Genomic DNA, 25,312 nt, shown 5'->3' on the forward strand with positions numbered 1-25,312 from the left:
GGGGGGTCTTCCCGGACCGGGGCACGAACCCGCGTCCCCTGCAGCGGCAGGCGGACTCTCAACCTCAACCACTGCAGGGAGGGCCCTGTGTTTTCAGTTTTGACACAAGTGAAAAGCCTCAGCAGCAGAGCCAACTCCCCCCACCTGGATTTTGATGGCAACCGTGTCTACTCTCTTGAGCACATCAAGGCAAGTGGCAGCCATCTCCAGAAGCAGTTCCTAGGCCCTGGCTGCCTCTGTGGCTCAGCCCCTCACCCAACTGCCTTATCAGAGATGGTTCTAGTACTTCCACGAATTACCGGGCACTTGGGTTTATTCCTGCAGACACCGCTGGGGGGCGCCTGTTCATTTAAACCTGACAATTCAAGTAATGTTGGTTTTGAGCACAATTCTATTCTACCTGTGGGGCTGGAAGAAAAAAACAAAGTGTGGCTTTTCCAGTTGCATTCTTCCAGCCCAGAGGAAGCCATCTTGGATTCTGCCACTCAAAAGTGTGGGTTCCGGGGCTTCCCTGGTGGCGCAGTGGTTGAGAGTCCGCCTGCCGATGCAGGGGACGCGGGCTCGTGCCCCGGTCCGGGAAGATCCCACTTGCCACGGAGCGGCTGGGCCCGTGAGCCGTGGCCGCTGGGCCTGCGCGTCCGGAGCCTGTGCTCCGCAACGGGAGAGGCCACAACAGTGAGAGGCCCGCGTACTGCAAAAAAAAAAAAAAAAAAAAAAAAATGTGGGTTCCAAGATGAACAGGGTCAGGAAAAGCAGCTGCTGCCTTCCTGTCCAGGAGTCTCGTTGGCAGAGGAGAGAACTGGACGGACAGCAGCGTCAGACGCTGCCTCCTGTTTTCTGGCAAGCATGTGGCCCCATAAGCTTGACAAACGGGGGCTCAACAAAGGGAGAGTCAGAGCTTGGATGGTGGCCCTAAGTCTGTGCATGTCAGGGCTGACTTGGCCCTCGGAGAACTAAGTCCCAACCAAAGAAGTTCACAGTTTTTAAGATCCATGGTGGATTGAGGGCTGCTTTCCCAATTCATCTGAGAGGACCTTTGCAGCTTTCATTTCACATCATACCAAAGAGGAAAGAACCAGATCATTCTCCAATCCTCCAGGAGACCAAGCCACGCCACGGGGCGCTAGTTACCGTTAGCTCCGCCCCTGGCCCTTTCTCCTTGCCCAGCCAGCACCAAGTCAGCCAGCCTGGCAGAGACCGTTCCAGCATCTCAGCTCAGGACTGCCTGCCGGCCCCTCTCCACACCTGCCTCTGCTCTCCGGCCCCCAGGTCTGCTCTGGCCTGGCTCTTCTCCAGCTCCTGTCTCTTCCTGAGTCCCCCTGGCAACTTACTGACCTCCATAGCCCTCAGGCCCACGTGGGCAAGATGTCCTGATCACAGTTCGAACATGTGTGTGTTTGTTGGGAGTAGGTGGGTTCCCTGCACCACCAAGCAATCCTGCAACACCAGCTGAGTGCCCTACAATTCAAGTCAGTTCTGACATTATCTCCCTGGTGATAGCGTCAGACTCCACAGGTTAAGGGCTCAGTCTTACAGTGTCACCTCACCTCCACCCCAGCACTTTAGACAATCATCTTCAGACACGGGTTGTCACCCGTGCCTTTGACCAACCGGCTATATCTCAGAGGTTCCAGCAGCCCTCTCCTTGGGTTTGACTAATTTGACAAAGCAGCTCACAGAACTTACCATATCACTGGTTTATCATAAAATGGTACAACTCAGGAACAGCCAGCTGGAAGCGTTCCTCTGGGGCAGGGTATTCTGAAGGGCGCGGAGCCCCCGTGCCCTCTGAGCGCACCACTCTCCCCACATCTCCACCAACCTGAAAGCTCCTGGAGACCCATCCTCTCGGGTTTTTATAGAGGCTTCATTACACGGGCACTAACTCTTTAGTGATTGATTTCACCTGCAAATCCCCTCCCCTCCCTGGAGGTTGGGGGTGGGACTGAAAGTTCCAGCCCTCTAATCACAGGATTGGCTCCACCGGCAAGCAACCCCTATCCTTAACTGCATCTAAAGGGAACCTCATTAACATAACAAAAGATACCTTTCTCACTCTCAACATTTAAGAAATTCCAAGGGTTTTAGGAGCTCTGTGCCAGCTACTGGGACCAAGATCAAATGTATACTTATTATAAACTACAGTATCACAGGTGGCCTCCTTGATTCAGGGGCCACCTGCATCTCTGGGTGAGAGGCATCCCCTTCACCCATCCTCTGGGCTTCTGGGAATTTGGGGGCAGGAACTTGTCATTCGGGAAGTATGACAAATTACAGCGGACCAAACTCCCACTGCACTGAGCACTAAGAAAGTTGATTTTATTTCCTCATTCCAGGTAATGCTGTGGTTTGACACTACAAAGATCCTCAAACAAGAAAGAGCTCTGTGCTCCATCTAAGGGGAAGAAAGAGGGCAGCCCTGGGCTGGACTGTTATCAATGTCATCCTCACCACAGCCTGGCCAGACACGCAATAGACACACAGTAGAGCAGAAGGATGGTGGAGGAAGAGGTCCAACAGGCCTCCAAGGACCTGGACATTAGGGAAACAGAGTGACCCTCAGGGAGCCACCTCGTTTGTAAAGCGAATATCCCGTAGGTAACAGTATTTTACAACCTATTAATAAACACATTTGATCACAACAGAGACAAGCAAAAACATCAGAAAAAGATGAATGATCCCTAGGCCAGGGCTAGACTTAAGGGAAGCTATTAACATTTCTGGACAGAAGTGAGAGATCAAAAACTGAGATATCAGGCACACTAGACCACTGCCTAACAAGCCCACCTAAGGGTCATCTGAGTCTAGGGGACTGAGCTCTGGTTTGACTTAACATTTCTATGGCTCAGGGCTCAGACTCTGTAAAAGTGGATGGCAACTTACAGATAAGAGATACGATGCAAATTGAGTTCTGTCCCTCAGAAAAGATAAGTTCAAAGGCCTTGCTTTTATTTCCCTGTAAGTCATTGAGCAGCTTTCATTTTAACTAGGAAATCTTATTCGGCATTCTTTTTTTTTCCCTCCATGGACTGAGATATATGTACATATATATATATATGCACACACATATATATATATATATGTGGTATAGTTTCTTTATCTTCCTTTTGAACAAGCTTTTTCATCCTGCTGTCATTCCTCATTAATGAGTTAAAAAAACATTTTTTTTGCACGAGCCAATCATTCGTTTAAGAATTTTGTTTTTTACATTTTTGAAAAGTAAGTCTTAACAGAATCACAGACAAGGGAAGCGGATTGAAACAATCTATTTTGAGGACTGTCGGGGCTGGATGTCATTACTCATATAAGACATACAACCTAAACTCCAACCCTTGTCCTATAATTCCACACTGATTGTCAGCTGCCCCTGGTTTTACAAGGAGAGAATATGCTTGTCAGGCTGATGTAGTGACTAGTAACTAGACACACGTCCATTTCTCTCTGTAAAGAGATTCTCATTATGGTGTACACCTCCATCTCTGGAGGCTCTAAGGCAGCTGCCTGAATCGTCTTTAAGGCTGGGATCCTAAGGAGATCTCATTTTCTGGGTTTCTGACACTGTAGGGCTGAGGTAAGACTGAATGGTGATTTCACCTGGGAAATGCTATTTGTGAAGTCTCCTCTCCTGATAACAGGTGATCCCTCCCCTTTTCTGCTGAGTAAATTGAAGTTCAGAGAAGTGACATAGCCAGTGGCTGTCAGATTGTGACCAAACCTCTGTCTGCCTGACAACTCACTGGATCTTGAGTACCAACTGCAAATATTTGGTGAAGAAAGATGCCTGTGCCGGAATAAGATATGTGTTTCCATTTCCTATTTCCTCTTAAGGCCGAGCCTGTTCCTGAACTGGGGAGAATATTGCAAAAGAAGTGGGCATTAAACACCAAAAATGACACTCCTTCCAAGAAGTGAAACAACTTTATCACATCAAGAAGAACAAAGGTCCACTCTCAAAACACTCAAATATATTGAAATTGCAAAGTGAACGTGGCTGAGAGAAAAGTTGATGGTAGCAAATGCAGCTACAAGAAACATGAGACTCAAATGTTCACGGGTCATGCCATCAGCAGCCATAAATAAGAGATGATTCTGGAAAATAATTTTTAAAAACCTTTCTGTAAAAAAATAAATAAAAACAGCTGCATACAATTAAGGAATATAATTTTATTGAGAAACACAAATGACACGGACTTCCGTGGCAGAGTCCAGTGGTTAAGACTACATGCTTCCTCTACAAGGGCCACAGATTCGATCCCTGATTGGGGAACTAATCTCCTGCATGCCGCGCGGTGCAGCCAAAAAAAAAACATCAAAAGGAAATGATTTTCTAAGAAGTCCAAATGCTCTGAATATGAAGAATCTTCTACTCTACTGAAAAAAAAAGTTTTTTGCCTTAAAGTATGCAAAGAGAAGTGAGGCTAGAATTCATCTCAGAAATAGATTAAGTGGACACCAAAGAATATTTAAGCTTCAGAAGGAAAAGAGGGGTTATCAATGAACTGTAGCTGAGATCACAGGCTCCTTAACTGCAAAGAGAAAAAAAAAATCTGTGATAAGCTATAGTACAAACCAGAATTCATTTTAAAGATAAAACTTCAGAAGCTCCAGGGCCAAAGATGCAACCTCATTTCCCCTTTACTCAGCCACTATGGGTCAGTGGCTCTGATTTCACTGACACAAAAATAATCACCTCCTGTTAGCAAAACCTAAGGGAGTGATTCTCAATCCTTAGGGAGCAAAAGAATCCATTAAAGGGTTGCTCAAATGTAGATTCTTGGCCCCCACTCCCAGAAAGTGCTGACCAGGTGAGCCTAGGCTGGGCTTAGGAACCTGCGTTGTAACAAGCAGCCATGTGATGATGGTGAAGATCATCAGAGGTCCATATGCCAAACTATTCTCTAAGGCTACGGTTCCCAAACTTTTGGTGGAGACCCATTAATAAGTCTTGAAATCAGCTTAATGTGACAGCATTTGAAAACAAACAAAGTTGTTAAAATAAACACATAAATAAATAAATAAAAGAAACAAAAGAGAAAATGTTAGGCAAAATGTATTTTGGACTGTGTCTTAGCCAAGAAAGTTTGAGAGGCAATGGCCTCTGGAGACACGAGTATCACTTCCCTGTGACTCCCTCACTGTCTACCTGCCGTGCCCCCATCTAAGTACCGAACCATCACTCCAGCGCCAACTTCCTCCTCCAACCACAAAGGCCCAAAAGGGAAGTGAGGCTGTGGTGCTTTGTTCTCAAGTGTCAGGAAGGATAACTAGCTTTTCAGGTTCAGGAATGCACGGGGTCGACCTGACGGAAGACCTGCCGGGACACAGCAGAGCCTCAGACACAATAGATAGTGTGAAATAAACAAAAACCATATGGCCTCTCACCTGAGCTCTGCATTTTCAGAAGGTCTGAAGGAAGAAAAGGTATTGGTGAGGAGGGCTGGGTGGAAAAGGAGGGGCAGATAATGGAGAGGAAGTTCCAACTTGAGAAACTGGAGGATTAAGCCCACGCTTTCTTCTTTCTGTATCAGGAGATGGAGTGGTTTTTGCTTTTTGTTTGTGTTCCCCAGGAAGGGGGGTGGGTACCGGCCCATTCATTCCTATCCTCCTGAGGCAGCTTCTAGTGCTAGTAAGAGTTTGTAGGCACTGGCTTGGATACGGACAGATCCACAACTTGTTCTCATGGCCAGCTTTCACCAAGTGGCACACAGCCACGAGAAAGACGGCAACTGGAAAATAACACCAAGTGTGTTCAGAATGGTGTGCTATTAACCCTACCCAGCCTTTCTACTCTGGTCTTTGCAGCCCCTTGGGAATTCCTCCGCTAGGTCTATGTAGAAAAGTCCACCCAAGGGACTCAGGGAACTGAAAACCAGCCTTCATTCCACTTGCCAAGCTGTGCAGTCTTAACTTGGGGTTATTTTTAACTTGAGGAAGGGATGTTTTTCTATTTCCCTGGTCCCCTCTCCACACCCTCCCCCAAAAGAGTACCTTTTCCTCACTTCTGTGAAGGTTTAGTGCAGGCTAATAGCACCCCAATGGGAAGATAACTCAATTGCATCAACAAGGCACTGTGCCTTTTCATGGTGTCAGGTAACCCTCCAGTGTTCAAGGGACGCCCATAATCAAGACACAAGCGTAATTACCAGTCTCTGCTCTGAGTAAAGTGACTCTTCTAATGACTATTTCTCCTCTCAAGCATTTCAAAATTGGAGAATGTGTTTAACAACAAACATGTGGACGGCCTATCAGGGTAATTGAATTCACTTAAAAAAGAAAAGATACCCGAGATGTGAGCATAAACCACCCCCAGAATTCCATATTGTCAGGCGGCAGGCTCCTCTGCTACATTTTCACTTAACAAGATCATTTTGGGTGTCTTCCAATGCCCAGGACACCACCTACTTTTGAGCATCTTATTTTGTTTGGTTATCAATCTGGAAGAAGAGTGAAGCCACGTGGGAAATGACTGAAGTGAAGGAAGAAAGAAGTAACCCATTTATTAGGTCAAGTGGGTGCAGCGGAGTCTGTGATCTGTGGCCTCTCAATTCACACCCCCCGACACAAATGTTCCAACCAGTCCATCCTCTGCCACTCATTGTGCTGCTAAATGCATGACGCCTTTTTTTTAAAAAAAAACAAACAAAAAACAAGATCTATTTTCAGCACATTTTTTAAAACCTCAGCTATAACAACCTGCACAGCCAATTGACTGTCGTCATCTTTGCTAACTGCTTTCAGTACAGGAGGGATGGGGAGACAAGCCTTTTGTATTGCTGGGCTATCAGGAATCTCCCTTTGAGGAGACCGCTTCACTCCAGAAGGAAAAATGGCTCTATTTTATACTTGCTATTTCCCTATCCTGCAGCTGGAAGTAATAAATATCTGCTAAGAAGCACTGCTGTGGGAGGCTAAAAATAGAATATAGCACACTGCAGGCACTCACTGGTATCCTTTTCCTTTGGTGCTGAAGGAAGGTGGGTTACCCAGCATGCTCCCCTCTGCCTGGGCGGTAGACTTTTAGAGAAGAGGGGAAGGCAGGGTTCCTAAATAACCGAGGGAATCAGGAAGGGCCAGCCCTTTGCTTGGTACAGTGACTATGCAGCTTCTGCAATTTAATCACCAATGGAGTCCTTATAGCCTCCTAATGGTGTTTGTCAATTAGCAGATTAGGATATGTGACAGGTGGTGAAGGCTGGTGTTTACCAGACAGACATCAATTCACAGTAACTGGATAAACAAACTAACTTGTGATATGGGGCTAGAGCTGGGTCCCCACCCTTAAGTGTCAGAAACTTCTTTGCTTTTCTGTAAAGTCTGTAAAGCCTCTTAACGCACAAGGCTCTCATTGGCAGATCTGCACTTCCTCAGTATATTGCTGTCTGTGACATCCTTTTGTACATGTTTTTTTTTCTTTTCCTTTTTTTTTGCGGTACGCGGGCCTCTCACTGTTGTGGCCTCTCCCGTTGCGGAGCACAGGCTCCAGATGCGCAGGCTCTGCGGCCACGGCTCACGGGCCCAGCCGCTCCGCAGCATGTGAGACCTTCCCGGACCGGGGCACGAACCTGTGTCCCCTGCATCGGCAGGCGGACTCTCAACCACTGCGCCACCAGGGAAGCCCTTGTACATGTTTCTTTCTGTGCTTTGGAATGCCTTCCCACCCTCCACCTTCCTGCGGAGTCAACACCTGCATCTAGGAAGGCTTTATCTTCCTCTGTGGTGGGTTCAGGTTCCTCCCCAACCCTGCCCGCCACCGCCCGCCCCCGGCACCATCCCTCAGGGCAGCCTAGTCTAGCGTCTATTGTACTTATCCCACCATCTTCCTACTGTTTCCTGGACTGTCTCCCCATTAGACCATGTGCTCCCTGGGGATTTATAATACATTCTTTAAGTAAATGAATGCACAGTCTATGCACTGAATGAATGAACGAATGAATGAGTGATGAAAGACTGAACCCGGGATTGGAACACAGAATTCAGAACCCAACTTCCTATACAATCCTTTCTTTCACTATATCCTTTGTCAGCTGTAAAACAGCTACTTTTAATAGTTAGGGAGACTGAAGTCGTTAGAGGAAAAAGGGAGTAGTTGGCCTTTACCTCCTCTCAACCTGACATTTATATGCTCTTCTGGGTAAGACCGATAACTTATCTCTAGTTAACAGATTATTAACTACAGAGAGGGTCTTGGCTCTCAAGAAAAGTAGGGTGAGATTGTTACCAACTATACATCCTTATGTATTAGCAACAAAACAACAAAAAGCATGAGAGTTCTATAAAAGAAAACCAGAGAAAGCTCCCTCCCACTGCTTTCCTTGGCCTGGGTTCCACAGACACTGTCACCTCCACGTGCCGTGTTCAAACTCTGCCAGCAACTCAGATTCAGCTGTTTGCAATCATAGGTTTTCTTCCATGAAGCAAAGTGAGGCAACTATCATAGCAGAGATGGAATATAACCAGGGCTTACCCTGTCCTGACCCAAGACATCTAAATGACATCTCAAAGAGAACTTCATGTCCCCTGAATAATATAAACGTCTACTGAGAAGTCTGTAACTGATGATTAAGCCTTCCAGTGTCATCCCTGAAACCCCTTTTCAGTGAAGCTGGGAGTGTACGACATTTAGAAAATCCTTCCCTGTCCCAATGAAGTTGGAATAACAGACCAACTCATTCAACCTCCACGTGACACTAGAACCTCAAACTTCTGTGAGAAGATTTTGGCCATAAATACATTTCTGATAAATTCACTGCTTGAAAGCCAGTGTTCCCCGTTTTATGAGATCACCTCTCAGAGATCACGTTTTGAGAACAATCGGTCTCTGATGACCTGCCTTTAAGCTCTAGCTTCTCTCCTTGGCTGAGCCCACAGTAGAATGTCATGATCATGCTTGCATCGGGGTGGCCACGCTGAACAGAATGTGACCCTAAGGGAAGGAAAGAGAGTTTCCTGACCTTGTGCAGCTCCACAGGAGTTGGGGACATGATCTCCTTCATTTCCTGCTTCATTTTTCTCAGGGTGACAGACTTCCTGCCCGCGTCCGAGGGCAGAGTGTTGCTCCGAGTGGTCTGGCTATAGTGTGGCCGCGAACTGCTCCGTTCCTGGAAGCTGGCCTGTCGCCCCAGCTGACTGCGAGGTGTAGGGGCCTCGTGATTCAAACTCATCGTGCTCCCCGACATGATTGTTGCCTGTGGCATTGACAATTTTCAGAAACAATTAAGCCACGGACTAAGAAAAGCGTTTGGTTGCTCAACGTGAAGCACATTTCCCCTGCTGCCCAGTCAACATACGGTCTCTTCAGGGCATAACCAAAGGCTGGAGAATGGACGTACTAATTGCACCATGAAAGTCTGGGAATATGCTTCACGAGTGACATTTATAATGCACAACTCAAATCCAATTTAAGTACTTAAGCCATTGAGTTTATTTAATCAAATACCACCCCTGGCAGTCTGGAGGCAAACTGAAAAGCTCTAACATCTGCTTACTGCAAACTACATTTTAAGCATTAACTTTCCACTGAGTGGGATCTAAAGATGGGATTCACGAGGCAACCTTCAGTATATCTTACAGAAATGAACTAAGAACTCCTCAGTGGGGACCAGGCTGACCCCATTTGCAATGGTGCCTCTAGCCCCACCTGGAGGTAACAATGGGCTGAAATGAGGCCACTGATACAAAGGCGAGGGCTTCTACCAAATGCTGGCTGCCTAGCTCTGGCATATTGTCTTTCCTTTGGCCACGTGGCCGGCCGGAGAAGTTTGTAGATCAGCTAGATCTCCACATCCTTTGGGGTAGGTCAGTGTTTCTTAGAAATGACCTTTGTGTAAGATCCTCAGAGAGGTTAAGGAATAATCATTTATCACGCTACCATATTCAACCCTTTGCTTCAAAAGTGATGAGACCTGGGTTGGATTTTACCAGTGAATTGAGAAGTTTGTTCACTTTCAAATATGTTCCCTGCATAATGCACAAGGAATGCTAAGATTAGATCTCAAAAATGACTGAGTCTCAGAAGTGGAACAAAAAGAGCATTTGAAACCAATATCATGCTGGGAATGTTCATTTCTCATGGTTAGAGGATGCTAAAATTCTGAAAATATGCCTGTAGCCAGCTCTGTGTTCCTCCGTATGACGGTTATATAATGGTGTACCAGCATCAGTGAATCTGCATGAAATCATGGATACAGAAAACAAATTCCACGTGCCACGTGACTGGCTACAACATGATCTAGTGGTGTTAATACTGATGCTAAAAGTAACAGAAGTGTAACTTGTTGAGTCCTTTGAATGTATTCATGCATTTAAGCCTCACAACAACTTTATGAGGTAAGTGCTGTTATTCCTCCTAATTTACATGTGAGGAAACTGAGGCACAAAAAGGCTGACCTACACAAGGTCCCATAGGTAGTAAATGAGCCAAGTGCACTATCTAAAATTACTGATCAGGAGGGAATACTGCAAAGTGAGTAGAGTTTTCATTTGTTATCTTGCTAAGATTTATATTTCCAAGCTTCACGTGGTGTTCAGCTATACACATGCCACTAACAAGATCTTTGAATGACAGCCAAGTATTAGCACACAGGTAGGTATATCTACAACTCTGTTGAAAAAGAAACAAAACAAGTGAACTTATCAATATCCTGACTAGATCAGTTATCTTACTGATAATTTAAAAAAAAAACAATTGTAAAAAAATACCTCATGGGTCACTGAGCATTTACAAATGCTAAGTACCACATATGTGTGTGTGTATGTAGCATACCATTAAATACTTATAATAACTCTATATGGTAAGGTATTATAATTATTATACCTCCTCATTTCACTTAAGGAAGGGGATGCCTGGATAAGTGAAGCAACTTGCCCAAGAGTCTGGGATTACAACTTTAGCAATCTGTCTCCAAAACTCTCATTCTTGACTATGAGGCTATATTGGTTCTCAGTCAAGTATGAGGTTGAAACACAAACTGACTTTTTTTAGTAAATGAAAAAAAACCCTTAACATTTATCCAGTGTGGATTATCCATATAATGGTTTATTTCAGATAAATCCCCTTCAAATTGAAACCTTTCTATTACTAGCTTTGTTGGTAACATGGAACATCCTTTTATTTTATGGCATTTAACTCACACATATCATTTCCTTGTTTAATCTACTGTTACTGATAGCATCTGATGATTGTTTTCTTGCTGTGGTGACCATCCACCTATTGTTTTTACCTATTTAGACTAGCTATTTGCTTTGTTAACATTTATTTATTTATTTATTTTTTTTCTTGCGTTATGCGGGCCTCTCACTGTTGTGGCCTCTCCCATTCGCGGAGCACAGGCTCCGGACGCGCAGGCCCAGCGGCCACGGCCCACGGGCCCAGCCGCTCCGCGGCACGCGGGATCCTCCCGAAACGGGGCACGAACCCGCGTCCCCTGCAACGGCAGGCGGACTCTCAAGCACTGCGCCACCAGGGAAGCCCAACATTTATTTTTAATACTCATTTTTCATTAGACCAACAGGAAACACACTGGAAGTCAAATAATCACTACAGCCGGGAGACAACACTTCTGCTTTGATGAGCCTTAGCCACAACAGAAGTTACAATCTGATCTAGAAAGGGTTCTAATGGAAGCAATGACAGACCATCAAAAGGTCTTCAGGTCGAGTGTTCAAAGGATAGATTGTTTTGTTTAAAGTGAATGTAAATTGAATTAGTGATATTGCTGAAGGAATATTAAAATTAAAACACAAATACAAAAACTAAAATGAAAAGTAATTATTTAAAGTTTTCTAGGATTTGTTTCTGCTTCAAGAGCATGTATTGCCTGTTTTCATTTTGCACAATTCATAATTTATATTATACTTTTTCAAAATTATTAGTGAGATAACTGGTATACATACAACTTAGGAGGAATATATTTAAGAGTTCTCTATCTGACATTTAGTTAAACCTTCCTATGCTATACTAAGTAAAAGATAGTTAAGGCAGTATTCATCACTCAAAAAGGTGGCAAAAATAATTTCTATCAAACATTTATTGTGTCATGTTCTATGTTAAGTGCCGTATAAACATTAGTCATTATAATCCCCATATTTTAAAGAAGAAATACCTGATAAGGAAATTAAGTAACTTGTCCAAAGTCTTAGTTTGCATTTTTCTCTTTTGTTAAAACTATATACTTTTCAGCGCTAAAGCTGAACCTAAATTATTGCTAGTAATGGGGAAAATGACTAGTATAATTTTCATTTTCATTTCAATTGTAATCATTTTTCATCTTAGCTAATCTTCCACATTTGTTACAGTGATAGTATGCTTTCACTTTTAATGCTGGATATACATTTCTTATGCAGGAACCTAGCTCCAGTAGTATTTTTTGCATAGTAGCTTTTGCAATCAAGGGAGCAGAGTTCATCCAAACTGATAAATGAATACCCTTTGTGCTAAAAGTGTGAATGAGGTTCTAATTTATGGATTTGTCAATCATTCTTCCTAGTTGAAAACTTTAATTTCTATTTGGCTTATTAATTCAACCCATTTTTTTCCCCTGGATGTATAATTTCGAGGGCCACACCTGCCTGAAACGATGCTAGAGAAAACCTATTGGCTCCTGCGAGATGACTTCTATGCTGACGTATGTTGTTTCCATTGGGTAACTCACTGTCTGAGTGAAAACACTTCATTGTACTACTTTTTACATCATCTTCATTTTACCTACTGTAGAAGCTATTAGAAGAATAGCTGCTTCTTCAAAAGAGAAGTATTTCAAAACGCAAAAGGCATATGAGCCAAAACATGCTTTGAAAAGCAGGAATATGTTCAAAAATTGTGAACTGAGATCTTTACTCAGTTTGGGAGAATGCTGACCCTTCTCCATATGGGAAGTGGTAAAAGTTTAAATAAGCCACCTGATACTTAAGCACTCTACTCTTTTTGAAAGTTTCATAAAAGGGAATCAACTGCTAACATCTTAATTTATTTAAAGTTTATGGGATTATCCATCTCCAGGTCCTTTAACTTGTGCTCTGAAGCTGCAATTCATGCCAGGTAATAATCATGATGTTTACAAATTCAAACTAGTATTTTTCTTTATAATTCTCTTTGCAGATTCACAGACTTTAGAATCACATAAAATATCCACACATGCATTTGAGAAGCAAAATAATATAAAGATGAGTCATCATTTTAGAATTGCAAGAGTTCCGCCCCATTAGGCCATTCACATTCCTTATGGTGACTTGGGGACCTCATATGACATCAAAATAAAAATGAAACTTTTGCCACTTTATTTTTTACAGCTCCGAAAATTTAAAAGAACATAAAAGGAAACAGTCCAGGACTTCCCAGACCAAAGTGTGAATACCGTCAGCAAATTTATGGCTTTGATTAAAGAACTCCCCAGGAGTTCAGCTATTATACTCCGTCTCTCTGCAACTCCTTGAATTCACACTAAGTTAACAAAGAATCAGGATTTGCAATTAACAGCAATGTAGTCTGTAATATGTTGGCTGGCCGCTTTTCAAACAGACTGGCTTTTTCCACCAGAGGCACTGTCATCTACTTTAAGGGCAAAATGAAGTAAAATAAAATTTCCTCTTATGTTCCTCTTCACGATCAAATTAATGTCTCTACCAGGTCCAAATGAAAACATGCCAAAGAAACCTTTCTAAAGCAAATAAGAGAATGAGAGATGCCACTGCTGGGAGACTTAGCTCGCCCCAAACGATCCAGTGGCAAACAGGTACAGTCAGGGTTAGCAGGGAGCAAATGGCAGAAGCCACAGGTCAGTAAGCTCGGCGGGGTGGGGGGGAGGGGGGGAAATGGGGAAAGAAATACTTTTAACTGCATTGGATAAAATCAAATCACTGTCCAGACGGCAAGGGGGCAGGGAAGGCAGCTTCACAAGCAAAAATATAAACATAAAGGGTAGCTACCAAGAGATTCATGTTTCTCAAAGACACACGCCTGTCAGCTTTCTCCTGTGGAAAGGGTTAAAGCTTTTAAATGAACTGGTGTGATCAATGCCAACTCAAAAGGACCAAGAAAAAAATGAATGTAGAAACAATAAAAGTAGCAGGACCGAGGCTACCTCGAGTTCTCTGAGAATTCCTGATTGTCCACACGTTTCCAAATCCTCTAGGGCTTGTGACCAGAAGTTCTCCTCTTGTTCAGCCTCTGCGCTGTCCGGAGCCCCTGTAAAACTGTTGTGAAAAACAGTCTGGGTTAAGAACTTGCCAGACATTTTTTTTTTTTTTTTTTTTTTGTTTACCAGAAGTTCTCCTCTTGTTCAGCCTCTGCGCTGTCCGGAGCCCCTGTAAAACTGTTGTGAAAAACAGTCTGGGTTAAGAACTTGCCAGACATTTTTTTTTTTTTTTTTTTTTGGTCTCCAGAATCTCTCTCTCCTTCATCTCACACACAAAATAGAGATTCGTTTTGGATCTGGCTTTCTTCCCACTGTGGCTTCCAAGTCAAGCCAGCTCCAGTAGAAGGACGCTTTAGGAAACTCAAAGCATCTCAAAGACCAGAAGGACCATGGTCTTACTAATTGAATTTCAGAGTATTCATGGCTGCGTCAACATGGCACCCGTGGGAATATCTGTCAGCTGCTCTGTCCACAGGGAAAGGGAAATCAAACTTTTCTCTAAGAGAGAAAAATATGTTTTCCCCACTCATTACAAACATCAGAATAGAGCCGTTAAGTGCTATCGCTTTTTATGAATTTCCTTAAAATATTTTGGTAAGGAGCAAACTGCTAAAATAGACCTCTCAGTTGAAAATATGCAGCCCTCAGTTAAAAAAATATATTTTTTTTCTAATGTAAGTTAATGTGAAACTACCTTCTAAACAAAAGGAGAGGGAACTAGTCATAGAGTGAGGACACGGTTTACACAAGTAGAATTTCCTCATGTGCTACTGCTGTTTTCATTCAGGGAAACTTAGCTCTTGCCCTGTTGTGTGGTGGAGCCCTGGCTCCCACTGGGCAGGCCCAAGTCTTCGAATCTGGACATGGGGCCAGCATGGATGGTGACAGTGGCTTCACACAATGCTTCCAATGCTAGCAGTAGGTGCCACTGGAAGTAGAGAAGTTCACATCTGGCCCAAATGACCCGGAAGCAGTTGGGACAGGGCAGCAGTTGGTGAAAACCTTACCCACTGACTGTGGACCGGTCCCAGTCTTCGTTACCCAGCCCCACATCTGGGTAAGTCTGGCTTCGAGGCTTAGTGACTGGGGACAAACTGCCTCTCTGTTTGGGACTCCTCCAGTCATAGGTGTTGAAGGTGTAGCCTGAGGCCTGAAAGCCAGTGCCTGAAACAAAAACAAGGCATTATATTCTATTTTAGTAACTTGTCTTTTTCTGTAGGTTCCATTAGTTTGTTCAACGGGGCTGACTTTAACAGAATTTGGGATCATGAAGGCCATCAAGACAATACTTAAATCTTAAAGACACATTCACACCTATTATCCCAAATGAGTCTAACAACAACCCTGAGGTAAGATCCTTAGACCCAAGCAGGAGGATCCACAGTGCTGGACCTGTGCTTTCTGTGGCTCCTGCCCTCCTCTGTCCGGGTGAGAAATCTGCTGGGGCCTGGGGGCGGTGGTGGTGGAATATGCCCAGACCTGTATCTAACCCTTTCTAGTGCAAGCTCCAGGAGGTCAGAACCCTGACTTTCCTGCCCAGACACCCTGCGTCCACTTCCAGGTGGAAGTCTGTCCTTCTGAGAGTGGAATTTGCCACCAGATGCGGGTTCCCGGCCGAGGGAGTGGCCAAGGGGCGCTGGTTGCAGGGGTGTGGACTAACCGTGGCTAAACCGGCTGGCGCCCACCAATGTTAGGGATGAGCCTGAGGATTATTTCATCCACCAAGAAATGACATTGTTAACGAGTAGAGGGGTCAAATAACTACAGCACCAGCAATAACGGCAAACACAAGGTGGGCATTTACTATGCAACCAGAACTTCATTAAGTGCTTTATTTATTTATTTTTGCACACGCGGGCCTCTCACTGTTGTGGCCTCTCCCGTTGTGGAGCACAGGCTCCGGACGCGCAGGCTCAGCGGCCATGGCTCACGGGCCCAGCCGCTCTGTGGCATGTGGGATCTTCCCGGACCAGGGCACGAACCCGTGTCCCCTGCATCGGCAGGCGGACTCTCAACCACTGCGCCACCAGGGAAGCCCCCCCCCCCTACTTTTTTTATCCCTACTTTTCTGGTTGTTTACAGTTAGGGGAAGGGGAGTCCCAGAGCAGCAGAAAGCTAACCTTGACTTAATAATCAGACTCTTTGTAACAGTCCCTATGTTCTTAAAACTTAACAGTTACAACATCTAAAAATGGTTGATGAAATTTCCTTTGCCCCTAAATGTGGAAAAAGCACATGAGGATGGAAGCAGTAAAGACGCTATTAATACTGTCAAGTCCATAGTTTACGGCAAGGTGTTTTCTAATGAAAACCACTCTGGGGACTATTTCCCAACAGATTTAGAATTGATAAAGGCAGGGACTGATTAACATCAAAACACCTAGCGCTATCTATCAAGGTACCAAAGACCAAAGCTTGCTTAGAGAAGAGTGAGAAGCTCAGGATGAGGAGTAAAAGGTACTGTGGGGAAGTGTCGGGAGATGAGATCGATAAAGCAGTTGGGGACTGGGGCTTCCCTGGTGGTGCAGTGGTTGAGAGTCCACCTACCAATGCAGGGGACATGGGTTCGTGTCCCGGTCCGGGAAGATCCCACATGCCGCGGAGTGGCTGGGCCCGTGAGCCATGGCCGCTGAGCCTGCGCGTCCGGAGCCTGCGCGTCCGGAGCCTGCACGTCCGGAGCCTGTGCTCCGCAACGGGAGAGGCCACAACAGTGAGAGGCCCACGTACCGCAAAAAATAAGTTGGGGACTGGATTACAAAGAACTCTGTATTTTAAACTAAGGACCTTTAGCTTCATCCAACAGCAAGAGAGAACCATCAAAAGAGTTTTTTTTTTTTTTTTTTTTTTAAGGGAGTGGCATTGTTTGATTTAGGTTTTCTAAAGGTCATTGATAGTAACATGGAATGGTAAGATGCTCAAAGTAAGATGAATGAGGAAGTAAATATTTCAGACCTGATGAAGGATTTGTAACAAAGGCAATGGCAATGAATGAAGACACATGAGATGTGAAGCTAGTAGAAAGCAGGAGGATGCCTGGGTCCTGATAACACAGTGGGGCTACCTGCCCCCTCAGGCTCTTCCCTACAGTGGGAGAAAAATAAGCCTCTATCTTGTTTAAACACCATCCTCTGTATTTTCTTTTATACGTAGGTGAATCCAATCCCTAACTGATGCAGGTGGATGATGACAGCGTAATTTAAAATAGGGACTATCTGAAGGAAATTAGGTTTGGGTAAAGGCAAGTTGGTTGCCACAGTTGAGAAGATATTACCAGGCCCTGAGGAATATCCCTTTACACTAACTTAAAAGCCATGGAAAGAATAAAATAAATGAGGCAGCCCAGGTGCCAGAAAAATCAATTGCCAGAAATATAATTAGACTTTGTTTTTACTGCGTGATGATGTAAATAAGCACATAAAATTAACAGGTATGATACTGTAAAATAGATTTAAAATTCTAACTTGATTAAAACATTGAAAGATAGAAGTAATTAAAAAATGTATTTCCTAAGTAGTTACTCTTCTTATTTAGAACTGGAAACCTTTTCATTTTTCTTTTTTTCTCCCTCCTTTCCCTTTCTCCCTTTCTCCCTCCCTCCCTCCCTTCCTTCCTTCTTTCTTTCACATCTAGGTTTCAGTATCTGGTCTTATATTTTGTATATTAATGTGAGGGATGTTATGGATTGACTTGTGTCACCCCCAACTCATAAGTTGATGCCCTAACCCCTAATGTGGCTCTATTTGGAAATAGGGCTTTTAAAGAGGTAATTAAAGTTAAATGAGGTCATAAGGGTGGGGCTATGGTCCCATCAGATGGGTGTCCTTATAAGAAGAGGAAATGTGGATACACACAAAACACCAGGGATGCGGGTACACAGAAGAAAGGCCATGTGAGGACACAGTGAGAAGGTGGCCATCTGCAGACCAAGGAGAGAGGGGCTTCAGAAGAAACGAAATCTGCCAACACCTGATCAAGGACTTCTAGCCTCCCAAACAGTGAGAAAATGAATTTCTGTTGTTGAAGCCACTAGTCTGTGGTATTTTGTTACAGCAGCCCAAGAAAACTAACACAAGGTATAAAATTCAGTCTAGATTCCTTTCACTGAGAGCCATGTTTAACTTTTTTATTCAGTTGCATGATGAAAAAATAGGTCTTCACACAATGTAGGTACTTCTGAAAGTTGATGGACTCTTGGTATAATAATTTTTATTTTTAGGGTAACTACACCTCAGATATTTGTAAAATTCGGATGCTCAATATTGTTTTTAGTACCACAATATGGTGCAGATAAATATCTTCCATGTGTAGCTCTTAATTCACATTCACTATTAATTTAGAAAAGTGATGCTGGTTCTTATTCATAAAGTTTAAAATCAGAGAATGGTTTTGAAAATCAGTTTCAACTGTACAATTTTGGGATTGTAGCTCCTGCCGTTACTTTTATTTTTGAAAGCCAATGTTAGCACAGGAGAGGGAGCCAGATAATTTCCTGCCAAATTTATTTCCTAAAGCCCCAATTTTGCTAAAAATGAGAAAATCAAATCATACATTTGTGTAACTATTTGTAATTGTTGTTGCCAAGAAATGTTCAATGCATTTAGAGGAGACTGTGGTTTCAAAATGGCAGAGCAAAGATAGATCTACCTTCTCCTAGAAATCACCTCAAAACAAAGAACAGAATGCAGAGTCCATCTTCAGCAAAACTAGAATATTGAACCATAATACACGGGGAAAGTTACCAAATCCCGTGAAAGACAAACGGGGTGTGGTGCTAAGAAGCCAAGAGGAGGCACCTCTGACCAGAAATATTGGAGAAGACCCAGTCCTCCAAAGCAGGGGCCATGGCATGAGGCAAAACAATAATGCTTTGTTTGGAACACTAGAATGGATTGCACTGACTGGTGGCAGGAAGCGCCCTAGAGCCAGTTTGGCACCAGGGAAAAGCCAGGGAGGTGGGCTGAGAGATATCTCCAGACATGCCACAGACTGCCTGAAGCAATCCCCCAGTGAGCCAGGCTGGCAGAGAGGAATTCTACATTGGTGGCAGCCTGCAGTTGCTGCCCTCTGCTGGCTGAGGAAGAATGAACTCATCACAGGTACCGTGAACTGGGGGTAAATTTTGCGCCCTTCCAATTTAGGAAAAAGTCATCTCATTTAAACATAAGCAGTAATTTAAAAGTAACTGGCATAAGACATATACCAAGTTAATATTTAAACAAAGGAGAGAAGGCACAGAAAAACAAAGCCATAACAGATGAAGGATACTCATGAGAAAAAGACTGCCACGGAGCAAATGATGAATATGACCAAATATATCACAACAAAATTTAAAAAATACACATCTCTATAAAACGAGAGATCAGAGATATGAGAGCTCAAGGAAAACTGGGCAAGGCAAAATCAAAGGAGACGAAACATGAGCTTGTAGAGATCAGAAAAGAAATGGAAGAGAAAAATAACCCTCCCCCAATGGAGAAAATCCTGCTGAGTCTCCTGCTCTGTGCTACTCTTTGTACGTACTATGTTGTTTTACCTAACTACATTCAAGGAAAGCTGGACTCTGACTGTACATGTTGGTGTCCTTTTGATCAGTCACCATCACCTTTTACGAAAACTATAAGGAAGAATGGAAATAAATGAATTATGCATTCAAGTCATAAACAGAACAAAATCTAAGAAGAACAAAGTTAATCAAATTAAAAGCAAAAATTTATTTTAAAAAAATCAGCATGGAATTAAATAAATGCAAGAGTCAGTTCTTTGTAAAAAAAAAAAAAAAGGGCAAATACATCAAATATAGAACCATACTTGGGATATAATTACAGAAACCAAGAAAATTACAAGAATCAAATAAGCGATTATATAATTACATGCAAATATATTTGAAAACCTGGATGAAATGGAGTTGTTTTCTTTTTTCTGAGAGAATACAAATGATCACAATGACCTCAAAAAGGATCCGAAGGAAATAAAATCTGTATTGAAGAGATGGCTTTACTCCTATGTCATTGGATCATCATTCACGATAGCCAAGATATGGAAACAACCTAAGTGTCTGCCAATGGATGAATGGATAAAGTGTGGGATATATGTATATATACAAGGGAAATGCTTTTGCCATAAAAATGAAGGAAATCCTGCCATTTGCAACAACATGGATGAACCTGGAGGACATAATGCTAAAATGAGCCAGAGAGAAAAAGACAAATGCTATGTGAGCTCACTTATCTGTGGAACCTAAAAATAAAGTCAGACTCATAGAAACAGAGAGTAGTATGTGGTTGCTAGGGGCTGGGGAGCAGGAGGCGAGAGATGTGGGTCTGGGGATGTAATGCACAGCCTGGTGATGACAGTTACCAGTACTGTATTGTATACATGATGCTAAGAAAGGAGACCTTAAGCCTTCTCACCAAACACACACACACATAAATGGTAACTATGCGAGTTGTATTGTTATACATGATGCTAAGAAAGGAGACCTTAAGCCTTCTCACCAAACACACACACACATAAATGGTAACTATGCGAGGTGAGAGATGTGGTAATCAACTTGGTGGTAATCATTGCACAATATATATGTATACCAAATCTTATTACATTGTATACTTTAACCACATATAATTTTGTCAATTACACCTCAATAAAGTAGAAAAAAATAAACGCAAAAGAGAGAACTATCTAAAGAATATACATGACAGGATCAGGCTGCCTGACTTAAGAGTCAAGAATTACAGACGTCACAAGAGCCTCACCGTCCATGGGTATGACAGTCCAGGTACCATCAATTTGTCAGTCTCCTCTTGTACTGATTGACCTTTGCAAACTCTAAGGAAAGCAATCATAGGGTTTTCTGAGAGTTTGAAGGAGGAATAAATAAGACAAGGGGGCCAAAAGCATAAGCTCTTGATAAGGCAGAAAGGCATGAATAGTATGAGAGTCAAGAGAATGGGGAGTGGAAGAAGGTGGCCCAGAAGCAGACTAGAAAATGTGTGCATCAGTAGAACTGAGTGTCATCCCACTGTGAGACTTCTTTAAACACAGTCCTTCTTTCTCCACCAGCTTTGATTACTCCATCCTTTTTCCCTTTTCATTAACTACGTAAAAATTCACTCTGTTGGTCCTTGTTAATTGTCTGGCCCTTCAGCTGGGTACCCTCCTCCACAAGAATAAGGACCATACCTCTTTTGTCCAACATTGTATACCCATCATATATTGGCTTTTATTGTGCCAGCCATTACATATTTACTTAATGAATGAATGGGGCAAGCTTGACATTTTGGACTAGAAGCAGAGAACAATAAGGAACATGGCTGCAGAGACATGAATTCCTAGCCCAAGGAGGAAGATGTGCATGACGGAGGTACAACATCCTACTGGGAATGGAGCAACTATTATAGATTTAAAGGTAAAAGTCTTCTTGAGATATGGTAGAGACAGTGTGCTGAGAGACTGTGCAGACAAGGTGGAAAGATAATCTACATCTCACAACAGGGGAAAAAAGGTGCGGTTCTAGGCCTTCCCTTAAAAAGTCAACTTCACGGGCTTCCCTGGTGGCACAGTGGGTAAGAATTCACCTGCCAGTGCAGGGGACATGGGCTCGAGTGCTGGTCCGGGAAGAGCCCACATGCCGCGGAGCAACTAAGCCTGTGCGCCACAACTACTGAGCCTGTGCTCTAGAGCCCGCGAGCCACAACTACTGAAGCCAACGCGCCTAGAGCCCGAGTAGCCCTCGCTCACTGCAACTAGAGAAGGCTCGCACGCAGCAGTGAAAACCCAACACAGCCAAAAATAAGTAATAAACAAAATACATAAATTTAAAATAAAATAAAATAAAGTCTAGGCTAAAGGCTCCAACAAAGCCCATCCATCTCCTTCCTGGCTGCTCCTCTCCTTTCTCATCCCTTTGCAGGAATGAGAAACGATTACAAGTCCTCTTGGCAGTGCTGCTATATTGCTAGGGTGCCCACTCCTAAAGCGGGAAGAGCCCACATGCCGCGGAGCAACTAAGCCTGTGCGCCACAACTACTGAGCCTGTGCTCTAGAGCCCGCGAGCCACAACTACTGAAGCCCACACGCCTAGAGCCCGTGCTCCTCAACAAGAGAAGCCATCGCAATGAGAAGCCCGCGCACTGCAACGAAGAGTAGCCCCCGCTTGCTGCAACTACAGAAAGCCTGCATGCAGCAATGAAGACCCAACACAGCCAAAAATAAATAAATAAAATTAAATAAATTTATTTTAAAAAAAAGTCAACTTCACAAGCACTATCTGGAGAGATCTGGTTTAACCCAATATCACAAGTAAAGGGGAAAAAGACAGACTTTGAGATCTTGGTAAACAATAAGATCAAAATGAGTGACTAGGACGTGCCCACCAAAATTCTTTTTTTTTTTCCCCACCAAAATTCTTTTTTTTTTCCCCACCAAAATTCTTATGGTGAGGTAGGCTGCACTGATGGGTTCTACAATTTCCAATGATGAAGGTGGCAGGCTTGAGTTGCTCCGGGCTGCCATACTATATAGTATGACTTTCCTTTCTGAGTGCTACACTTGTATAGAGTTAAACTTGAACGTATTCAGAAGAGAGGCCCCCAGGATGACAAAAGCACTCAAAAGTAAGTTATGTGAGGAACAGTGAAAGGAACTGGGGCTACTTTGCTAAGAGAAGGAAAGACTCAAGAGAGGCATGAGAGCTGTCTTTGAGCAGCTGAAGGGTTGTCAAGTGTCGAGGAGGCTTTACTTCGGAATGACCTTGAGGGTAGAGCTAGAATAAATAGGCAGAAGCTACAGGCCAACAGATTTCAGCTCAACGCAAGGGAGAACTCTGAGCCGTCAGAACTAAGTACGGGGAGCGGGGAGAGCTGCCTTAGCAGTTAGGCAGCAACTTGTCACTCTGGGCGCTCTAGGCCATGCAGCATGACGGCGGGCAGCCAGGCTGGACAGGACATCAAGGGCTGCACTGGACGCCAGACTAGCTGACTTCCAATTCTCTCCCAATACCGAAATCCTGTGATTTCAGCTTCCATGTTCCTTATGGGAATCATTTGAGATGAGTTATGTAAAACTGCTTTGTAAACTCTAGTTTTACAAATACAAGGTATTATTACCAATTTTTCATCACCTTGGAGGATGTCAATTCTATCCCAATTGCCATTTTCTCTATATCTCTCTAATCTCTCTTCAAACTCATAATGATTTTTAATTTATAAATGCCAAATTTATCATACCAATAATTATGACTACTAATCCCTGTCTAGGATTTCAAATTTCCAAAATCCTTCATAAATAATAAATGGTTCTTCATCTTTTATAAATGAGGGATAGGCCTTATATTCAGTGTGCTAATCATGGGCCTGATCTTATTGTGTAAGAGGATAGAGTAGCTAAGTTCTCACATATCACTTAGGGGCAGAACTCATTATAATCAATAGCTCATCAAAATCTGTGTAACAAAAAAGTTCCCACATTAATAAATAAACAATAAACAAACACATTAAGAAATAAACCTCAGTCTACGCTCATAGAATTTGACTTGGGTCCTTTATCCAGAGTGTCCTCTGGGAGTTTATCAACTCCCTGGCAATGAAAATAGCTGTTATTTGGTGGCATAGTGTTTAGACTTGGAAAAAATTACTTGCCAGGTAAATGAAAGTCCCAGTCCTCTTTTGGGTGTTCAAAATATTTTCTCCACCTGTTTATTCATGCAATGGATTACTGAGCCATAAAAATAAATGAAATACTGATACATGCTGCAACATGGATGAACTTAAAAATATTACGCTAATTGAAAGAAGCCAGTCACAAAAGGGCACATATTATACGATTCCACTTATATGAAATGTCCAGAATAGGCAAATCTATAGAGATAGAAAGTAGATTAGTGGTTACCTAGGGTTTGGGTGGAGAGGGTGGGTGTGTGCTAATGTGTATGGTGTTTCTTTTTGGGGTCACTAAATGTTCTATAATAGATTATGGTAATGGTTGCACAACTCTGTACATATACTAAAAAAGCACTGAATTGTGCATTTAAAACAGTGAACTTTATGTTATGTAAATTATATCTCAAAAAAGCTGTTAAAATATATAGTGTCTTGAATAAGAATAAACCAGTAAAATCACATTCTCTTTAAAAATTAAATAAAATTTTCTTGTTGTTTTAAAAAACAAAACAACAAAAAGAAAACCAAAATATTTTCTCCACCAAAGTCCAATATCATCTCTAACAAGTAATGACTTGATAACTTTGAAATATCATTTCTTTTCATTTTTGTCCATCCTTCTTGGGATTTAACAGAAAGTGACACAGGCAGAGGCAGGCTGAGAGAAAAAAACTAGAACCAGGAAGAGAGCAAACTGGATACAGACCCTCCTCAAAAGTGGTTACCTAAGTTATTACAAAGCAACCCTCCCGCCCGAACACATGTTCTCCAAACCGTTTATGTATTTTATTCTCTGACTTAAACCAAGAGCAGAAAAGGGCTTCGGAGGCTGGAATTTATACAGGGTGTTAGAGAGAAGGTAAGGCTCAGATAAGGAGAAATAGAGAGAATTTTTGACACATTTCTCTTTGGATGCTAAGTATCGTTAAGAAGGAAACATATTTTTATTTTTTTAAATTTATTTATTTTTATTTATTATTATTTATTTGTTTGTTTGTTTTTTTGTTTGTTTATTTATTTGGCGGTACGTGGGCCTCTCTCTGTTATGGCCTCTCCCATTGCGGAGCACAGGCTCCAGGAGCACAGGCTCAGCGGCCATGGCTCACAGGCCCAGCCGCTCCGCGGCATGTGGGATCTTCCCGGACTGGGGCACGAACCTGTGTCCCCTGCATCGGCAGGCGGACTCTCAACCACTGCGCCACCAGGGAAGCCCAGGAAACATATTTTTAAAAGAATTATTTAGTTTATACTCTGGCTTCAGTCTAATACTTTTTGTGTGTTTATATTGTGTTAGTGAGGTTTACCTTTTCATATAGGTTATACTTTGTCCCATGAAGATGATGTTTCTGAAGAAAGAACTACAATATACTTTAATATACTATGATTACAACTCCCTAATGATGCGCATTGGGGGAAACCCCTACACGTTTCCATGAAAAGTCGGGAAGAGGCAGGAATAAATGGGGTCACAAATCTTTGGCTCATCTCTTTGCACATCCCCTGCCCTCCTCAGTCCATCTTTGT

General features: G+C 43.0%; 1 protein-coding gene across 1 annotated transcript in view; it reads right to left on the bottom strand.

Moving 5' to 3' along the window:
- Positions 1-25,312, bottom strand: part of GRIP1 (glutamate receptor interacting protein 1) — a 216,184-nt gene that overhangs the window by 19,386 nt on the left and 171,486 nt on the right. Inside the window, exons 18-21 of the mRNA XM_007447392.1 lie at positions 15,140-15,296; positions 14,079-14,190; positions 13,924-13,968; positions 8,952-9,185 (exon numbers count right to left, since the gene is read on the bottom strand). Of these exons, the coding sequence (XP_007447454.1) occupies positions 8,952-9,185; positions 13,924-13,968; positions 14,079-14,190; positions 15,140-15,296 (548 nt within the window). The remainder of the gene's footprint in view (positions 1-8,951; positions 9,186-13,923; positions 13,969-14,078; positions 14,191-15,139; positions 15,297-25,312) is intronic.

This window comes from Lipotes vexillifer, unplaced genomic scaffold (assembly GCF_000442215.2).
Source record: "Lipotes vexillifer unplaced genomic scaffold, Lipotes_vexillifer_v1.1 scaffold170, whole genome shotgun sequence".
Lineage (NCBI taxonomy): Eukaryota > Metazoa > Chordata > Mammalia > Artiodactyla > Lipotidae > Lipotes > Lipotes vexillifer.